Genomic DNA, 8,670 nt, shown 5'->3' on the forward strand with positions numbered 1-8,670 from the left:
TTCTATTTCCTTTTCACTTTCTTTCATATTAACCCCAGTTTGTAGTGATGTGGATTGTTTCGGAGAAAATTTTTAGTTTTGGCTACTGTAGCACTTTCGTTTGTATTTGGTAACTATTATCCAATTATAGACTAAGTAGGCTCAAAAGATTTGTCTCGTAAATTACAATAAAAGTGTGCAATTAGTTAATTTTTTTATCTATATTTAATGCTCCATGCATGTGTCTAAAGATTCGATGTAACGGAGAATCTTGAAAACTTTTGCGAACTAAACAAGGCCTTAGGCCGTGTTTAGTTCCGAAAAGATTTCGGATTTTGGTACTGTAGCATTTTCGTTTTTATTTGACAAATATTATTCAATTATGGAGTAACTAGGCTTAAAAGATTCATCTCGTGATTTACAGATAAACTATGCAATTATTTTTTGTTTTCGTCTATATCTAATGCTTTATACATATGCCCCAAGATTCGATGTGACGGGAAATCTTGAAAAGTTAAGTGGTGATGTGATGCAAGGGTAGAAATCTATTAATAGGGATGGAAAAGGATAAGTACTTGGTGACTAGAGTCTATTACAATTGGATAACGATAAAAACATCTATATGAGTACCACGTTAGAGTGCGTTGATATGAAATTATTAGCTATGTGCCAGTAAGTTAATCTTTTCTTAAAAAAAGCTAAAGCCAATGTAGGAGAAAGTACTGATAAGCCTTGGCGGAAAGTATTATTGAATGATTTATTGTAAGAGAAAAACACTGCTGAATGAATGACAGATTCGGCTGATAAGCCAAAATGAACAAGGATGCCAAAATTTGTTTAGAAAATATATAAGCATTTATGTGAATTTTAGGATACCCTAACGAGCAAGGAATATGGTTGGCCAGCCCCACATTAAACAAATTGATTCACTTGCTATGATTACCACTTCTAGGCTCATCCGAATAGGCGGGGGCTAATAGGTGGTCAAAAGGGGGTTAATTCGGACTAACTTTAACAACTAGTTATTAGTCCATCCAAATACACCCTTTAAATGGTTATATATAGTTAGAGATATGTTCTGAATGCTTAAAATTTATCTCGTAATTTACAGACAAACTGTGCAATTAGTTTTTATTTCCATTTATATTTAATGCTCTATGCATGTGCCGCAAAATTTTTGATATGACGAGAAATCTTGAAAAAGTTTTTTTTGTGTTGGGATGAATTAAACAAGGCCTTAAAAACTAAAAAGTTGTTGATATGTAGTTTTTTTAGTTTCTTATGGCTCTATGAGCAATAAGGCTTTGTTTAGTTGGCAAAAATTTCCGTTTTTGACTACGGTAGCACTTTCGTTTTTATTTGACAAACATTGTCTAAACAAGGAGTAACTAGGCTCAAAAGATTCATCTCACAAATTATATGTAAACTGTGTAATTAGTTTTTATTTTCATCTATATTTAATGCTCCATGCATGCGACCAAAGATTCGATGTGACGGGAAATCTTGAAAATTTTTGCGAACTAAACAAGGCCTAAATAAAGTTGGATTCTTAAAAATTAGAATTCCAAACGGCCCACAATTTTTTCTCAGAATTTAGATTTTGGGGGTGTTTGACACTGCTCTACGAACTTTGCTCCACAAACTCCACTATGAGCGGCTCCACAAAAAACTAGAGTTCATGGAGTACTTCTTTAGGTGCTCTCACAACTCTACTTTTTTTTTCTCGAACTGAGTGCATAGAGCTGAAACTATTTGGGCCTTGTTTAGTTCACTCTGAAAACCAAAAAGTTTTCAAGATTTCTCGTCACATCGAATCTTGTGGCACATGCATGAAACATTAAATATAGACGAAAACAAAAACTAATTATACAGTTTAGCTGTAAATCACGAGACGAATCTTTTGATCCTAGTTAGTCCATGATTGGATAATATTTGTCACAAACAAACGAAAGTGCTACAATACCGAAAACTTTTTTCACTTTTCGGAACTAAATAAGACCTTGGCTAAAAAATATGAAGCGGAGCTGAAAAACGTAAAGGAGAGCAATGCTAAACACCCCATTATAAACCAGAGGCAACAACTAGTTTTTAAAATTTAGAACCCTGAGTTTTGCATATTCAGCCGCCACGGTTCTAGCGTGTAAATTTTTCGAGACACACTCCTCGTTCTTTAGATTTTGCATATTAAAAATATTAGTATTTTATTTGTTTTACATTAAAAAATGGTAAACGTGATTCGTGGAGCTAAAAAAGACTGAGGATGGCATCTGCACGGAGCCCAAGGGCAAGCAAAAATTCTACCGCTGCCGGTGCCGCACACCTCCTCCATAAATTAGCCAGCCTCTCCTAACCACTTGTGCTTACGCCCTTGTTCGTCTCCCGGCGGCGTCTTCCTCTTTACTCCCGGTCTCCCTCCCTCCCTCGTCGCCGTCCGTCCATCCATCCGCTCCGCTCACCCCTACTCACTCCACTGACTGCACTGCACTGCACTGACTGGGGGTGTGCGGTGCATCAGCCATCAGCGGCGCCAGCCGCCAAAACACACAAACTGCTCCCCCGCCCGCGCTGGCGCTGGGTCGCCCGATCGCCATGCGCGCGGCGGCTTCCTGTTGGCGTTTCTAGATGGGCTCCTCCTCGCTCCTCCTCTTCCCCTCGTCCTCCTCCGCCGCATCCACCGCCCCCCACGCCTTTCCCCACTCTCATGCCACCGCCACCGCCTCCACCTCCACCTCCACCTCCTTATTGCCGCCGCTGCCTTCCCCCCACCACCTCCCCCTTCCTCCTCCGTCCTCTTCCTCCCAGTCCCAAGACCACTTCCTCCTCCACTACCTCCACCAGCTAGACCGCCAAGAAGCCGCCGCCGCCGCAGCCATGGTTCGCAAGCGCCCCGCGCAAGACATGGACCTCCCGCCGCCGCGCCGCCACGTCACGGGTGACCTCTCCGACGTCACGGCCGCCGCCGCCGGTAGTGGTGGTGCCCCGCCTTCCTCCGCCAGCGCGCAGCTGCCCGCGCTGCCCACTCAGCTCCACCAGCTTCCCCCCGCGTTCCAGCACCACGCCGCGGAGGTGGGCGTCCCCGTGCCCGCGCCTCCGCCCCCGCCCCCGAACCCGGCCGCCCATGCGCAGGCGGGCGGCGAGGCGGCGGCGTCCACGACCGCGTGGGTGGACGGCATCATCCGCGACATCATCGGGAGCAGCGGCGGTGCAGCCGTCTCCATCACGCAGCTTATCCACAACGTCCGCGAGATCATCCACCCCTGCAACCCCGGCCTCGCGTCGCTCCTGGAGCTCCGCCTCCGCTCCCTCCTCGCCGCCGACCCCGCCCCACTGCCGCCGCCTCCTCCTCAGCCTTCGCAGCAGCATGCTCTCCTGCACGGCGTCGGCGCTCCGGCCGCCGCCGCGGGGCTGACGCTCCCTCCCCCTCCACCGCTTCAAGACAAGCGCCGCCACGAGCCGCCGCCTCCTCCTCCTCCTCCGCAGCAGCAACAGCAGGAGGAGCCGCATCCGGCGTCGCAGTCGCCCAAGGCCCCGACCGCGGAGGAGACCGCCGCTGCAGCAGCCGCCGCCGCCGCCGCAGCTGCCGCGGCCGCGAAGGAGCGGAAGGAGGAGCAGCGGCGGAAGCAGCGCGACGAGGAAGGTCTCCACCTGCTGACGCTGCTGCTGCAGTGCGCGGAGGCCGTGAACGCGGACAACCTCGACGACGCGCACCAGACGCTGCTGGAGATCGCGGAGCTAGCCACGCCGTTCGGCACCTCGACGCAGCGCGTGGCCGCCTACTTCGCGGAGGCCATGTCGGCGCGCCTCGTCAGCTCGTGCCTGGGCCTGTACGCGCCGCTGCCGCCGGGGACCCCCGCCGCGGCGCGGCTCCACGGCCGCGTCGCCGCCGCGTTCCAGGTGTTCAACGGCATCAGCCCCTTCGTCAAGTTCTCACACTTCACCGCCAACCAGGCCATCCAGGAGGCGTTCGAGCGGGAGGAGCGCGTGCACATCATCGACCTCGACATCATGCAGGGGCTGCAGTGGCCGGGACTCTTCCACATCCTCGCCTCCCGCCCCGGCGGCCCGCCCAGGGTGAGGCTCACCGGGCTAGGCGCGTCCATGGAGGCGCTCGAGGCCACGGGGAAGCGCCTCTCCGACTTCGCCGACACGCTCGGCCTGCCCTTCGAGTTCTGCGCCGTCGCCGAGAAGGCCGGCAATGTTGACCCGGAGAAGCTCGGCGTCACGCGGCGGGAGGCCGTCGCCGTCCACTGGCTCCACCACTCGCTCTACGACGTCACCGGCTCCGACTCCAACACGCTCTGGCTCATCCAAAGGTATCCATTTTCGATCGCTGCCTTGCTTCCATGTCAAATCTTGATGCAATCATGACCACTTTTCAGCTACTAACACTTTAGTTAAACCAATGTGACATTGAGCCGTACGTCAAGCATGAACTCGTGGTAGTACATCCAGTACAACTGTTCTAAAATATTCTTCAGAGATTTACTAGTAAAAAAATCGCGTTTTTGGAGCTCAAAAAGCTTGTCATTATGACCAAGCAACTTTCTAGGCTTAAAAAGGCTGAATCTTGACAATGCTTTTGAGATGATACTGTACTGGAGAAGTCTGCAGTAGAGTATCCTCCTCCATTCCATGGTCTTTGGTGATCCCAGAATCACAAAAGATAGATTTGGCTTGCATTTGGTTAGTGGATGTGCTCAGATCACTAGGAGAGGAGGGAGCTGAAAGTTCCTTATCATCATGACCAACTTTCCATGCCAAAAGGTTTCTAGTTCCAAGTACTTGGAGTCCTGGACGATGATTACTACTGACTGAATGGAATAACTGTCATCTTCTACCACTAATCACCATTTCTTAATACAGAACCACTAGACCATCATCATCAGGAAGCTAAACTAAAAAAAGGCTTGTCAAAAGTGTTATCTTTCTTTAGTCCCTTCTCCAAATGACTGCCATGTCAGTAGTACATATCTGTCCATTGTACTTTTTTGTGAACCATCTCATCTCAAGCATGAGATAAACATGTTCTAAACTGCAATGTCCTTGATTTGATGCATCATTAAAACTGCTAAGCCATGGCATGGATAGAGTCCTTCGAGGCTGTGAGTGACTGTCCGTCCTAGCGTCGTCGTCCTCGTCCTGGCAATGCCACCATCAGAGATTCAGAATCGAATGGTTGTCACAAAACGCACATCCTGACTGACGACTCCTGTCCCCCCCCCTCCCCGGCCCCGTTGGATTGGACCACGGCCGGGGGATTCAATTGTTCATTGATTCCATCCATCCATGATCCCTGCAGGCTGGCCCCCAAGGTGGTGACAATGGTGGAGCAGGACCTGAGCCACTCGGGCTCCTTCCTGGCGCGCTTCGTGGAGGCCATCCACTACTACTCGGCGCTGTTCGACTCGCTGGACGCGAGCTACGGCGAGGACAGCCCCGAGCGGCACGTCGTGGAGCAGCAGCTGCTGTCGCGGGAGATCCGCAACGTGCTGGCCGTCGGCGGCCCCGCCCGCACCGGCGACGTCAAGTTCGGCAGCTGGCGCGAGAAGCTCGCGCAGTCCGGGTTCCGCGCCGCCTCGCTCGCCGGCAGCGCCGCCGCGCAGGCGTCGCTGCTGCTCGGAATGTTCCCCTCCGACGGGTACACGCTGGTGGAGGAGAACGGCGCGCTCAAGCTCGGCTGGAAGGACCTCTGCCTCCTCACCGCGTCGGCATGGCGCCCCATCCAGATGCCGCCGTGCCGTTGATGAGAGCTGTTGATTACTACTGCTACTACAACTACTACAGAGCTAAATCATTGTTAGTTAAGTTACCCAGTGGTAGATCTTCTTATTAATTACTGCTCCTACTTGAGAGGTTCTGTTCTTCTGCCAGTTCTTTTGCATCTGTAGCTAGCTGCTCGATTTGGTTGGTCATCAGTTCCCCGAGATAAGAAAGCGAAAACATTTCTTCTGATCACTAATTGCCGGAGTAGATCCATTCACAGTGATAGTTACTGATGTAAGCTTAATTTAGTTTAATGCTAGATCGATCTTGTTCAGCTGTGTCCATCGTTTTGTTCAGCAAAATGTATTACCAGTTAGTCCTTGTTGTTAATTTTGCTGCTTTATTTAATTCCTGTTCCTTAATCATATTGTGCTCTTTAAGCTGTTTAGTTAAGATTCTCGCTGAGAATAGCATAGTTTCTCAGGGAAGTAACCACCATGTCTAAAACTGAAACTACCGTACTGGTCCATGTTCAACTGTTCCCACTACCTTTCCATAAAAAAATAACTGTTCCTGCTGATTAAAGCCTTGTGGAGTTGTACTTTACTACTAATTCCAGTGTCTTGATATTACTACTGTTCTTTGGTGGAGTTCCTCCACCCTTTTCTACACTAGTGTGGATATGCGCTGTCTACTTCTAACATCGTTTTCACCTTTTCTCCCGCCCCTCTATCTCCATGATTCCATGAAGTGAGGTCATTAGCGTGTCAATTCTTGCGTCTTGACATTCTGACCACTGGTTCTTTACCCCGTCGTCAGTCAATGCACATTCCCTAATAAAGTGATGATACGAGTGTATGGGGACGTATTTTGTTAGTTCACCGTCCCCATCAGGCGATCTCACTTGTCTACTTTGTGGTTTAATTAGCGCATTCAGATTAGAACCGCCTCTCCGTGCGTGCATTATTTAGTAGTATATGCAAACTACTAGTCGACTGCGTTTTGTTTGGTTAGTTAATTTACAATTATAAGTGTTGTTGGTGGTGGTGTTGTGTTTAGATCACAAGTGGGGCAGGAGGGAATTGTTGTTGCTAGTGTCTTTTTTTAGATGAAAAAAAAAGAGAAGAGATCTGTTGCTAGTATAGTGGTACTGGCCCTACCTTAGCTTTGGTTTGCTTCCTAGTCACATTTCCAAACTGGGTTATGAGCCAATGTTGTTGGAGACCATCACATTCATTCATGGATGGATGGCTTGGCAGGGGTTGAACAAACAGCCTTTTGCTGCTTGCCCCCACAACCAGCCAGCCACTGGGAGGTGGGGCCATGCCATTTGCAGGACTGTCCCTCATTATGGAGGGGTGAAGGAAGCAACATCTCAAGATCTCAGGGATGAAAACGATCGGATGATACCATCGATATTATATTTGTTTTTATATTTCTGATTAGATTTGGATTTGAATACAGATAATGTCAACCATGTCGAATAAGATATGATTAGGGATGAAAACGGATCGGATACAGACGGATATCATCGATATTATATTTGTTTTCATATTTCTGGTCAGATTTAGATTCGAATACGGATAATGTCAACCATGTCGAATAAGATATGATAGGATGTCGATATCATAAATATACGATTTAAGTATATACAATATCAAATGTTGAATACTCGAACTCAGATGCGGACAGATCTGAATTCCTCTAAACAAATTCGGATCGAAAAATATCCGGACTGTTTCCATCCATGATCTTATCTGGTTGCTGCTGCTTGCTGCAAGTCTGCAAATAAGGCCTTGTTTAGTTTGCAAAATTTTTTATTTTTGGCTACTGTAGCATTTCGTTTTTATTTAACAAACATTGTGCAACCACGGAGTAACTAGGCTCAAAAGATTCATCTCACAAATTACAGATAAACTGTGCAGTTAATTTTTATTTTCATCTATATTTAATACTCCATACATGCGACCAAAGATTCGATTTTACGGGGAATTTTGAAAATTTTTGCGAACTAAACAATGCCTAAAGCTTTTGTGCCCTGTGCTGTTCTCCCTATCTTTTCCTGTCCCAGCCGGGGGAGGGAGAGGGAGGGCCGGGGCCGGGGCCGGTCCCCAGCAATGAGGAGTCCTTTTCTCGCAGCAGAAGCCGTGCCCTGTTGCTTGTCTCTTGTGCTCTTGTTGGGGTAGCCTGTAGTGGCCTACTGGCAGGTCACAAAAGCTAGCTACTGCGACAATGGTCGATCTGCACTGGTTTTGGCCTTTGGGGGCAGTGATGATGATGATGATAGTCCGGCGGCGTGGTTGTTGGACCTGCCAAACCCATTCGGGGAACCCGGGAAAGAGTAGAGCACACAGTGGTTTGGTTTCATCTCATGTCTGTCGTGTTCGTCTTCTGATCCGATGGAGATGGTGGTGGTGTTGCATGATTGCATCTTCGGCCATGTGCTGCTTCGGGCAAACAGACGGGAAGATCTGCTGCATTGGCAATGACAAACACCAGCCAGTCAACTTTAATAATGTGTATGTGGAGCGTAAGTGTTAAAAAATAAACATGTTCCAAATAACTATGGCCTTGTTCACTTAAAAAAATGTAATTTTTTTCAAGATTTCTCATCATATCGAAATCTTACGGCACATGTATATAGCATTAAATATAGATACAAAATAACTAATTGCATAGATTACCTGTAATTTGCGAAAATATTTGTTAAATACAAACGAAAATGCTATAGTGTCCATTTTGCAAAAATAATTTGCAACTAAACAAGGCCAATATAGAGATCTTAAATAAGCAGATCGCATTTTTAGAAGAAAGCTAGGACTAGTATAGTTTTTTTTTCTGATTTAAAATAACTCGGTAATGGATTTTTAACAACTGAGTTTTTACATGTTTCATACCTGATTTTTTTTTAAAAAAAAAAACAGGAACCACCTAAGAAACCAACCAGAGGACTAAATTCGTCCGGTTTTTACATTGTAGTTCACGGTT

The 8,670-nt window shown here is 47.5% G+C and overlaps 1 protein-coding gene across 1 annotated transcript; it reads left to right on the top strand.

The window, feature by feature from the left end:
- LOC8067627 (protein SCARECROW) lies at nt 2,317–6,072 on the top strand. The gene is made up of 2 exons (XM_021461836.1): nt 2,317–4,292; nt 5,279–6,072. The coding sequence occupies exons 1-2, from the start codon at nt 2,602–2,604 to the stop codon at nt 5,721–5,723; spliced, it is 2,136 nt and encodes a 711-aa protein (XP_021317511.1). The 5' UTR covers nt 2,317–2,601; the 3' UTR covers nt 5,724–6,072.

Source organism: Sorghum bicolor, chromosome 5 (assembly GCF_000003195.3).
Source record: "Sorghum bicolor cultivar BTx623 chromosome 5, Sorghum_bicolor_NCBIv3, whole genome shotgun sequence".
Lineage (NCBI taxonomy): Eukaryota > Viridiplantae > Streptophyta > Magnoliopsida > Poales > Poaceae > Sorghum > Sorghum bicolor.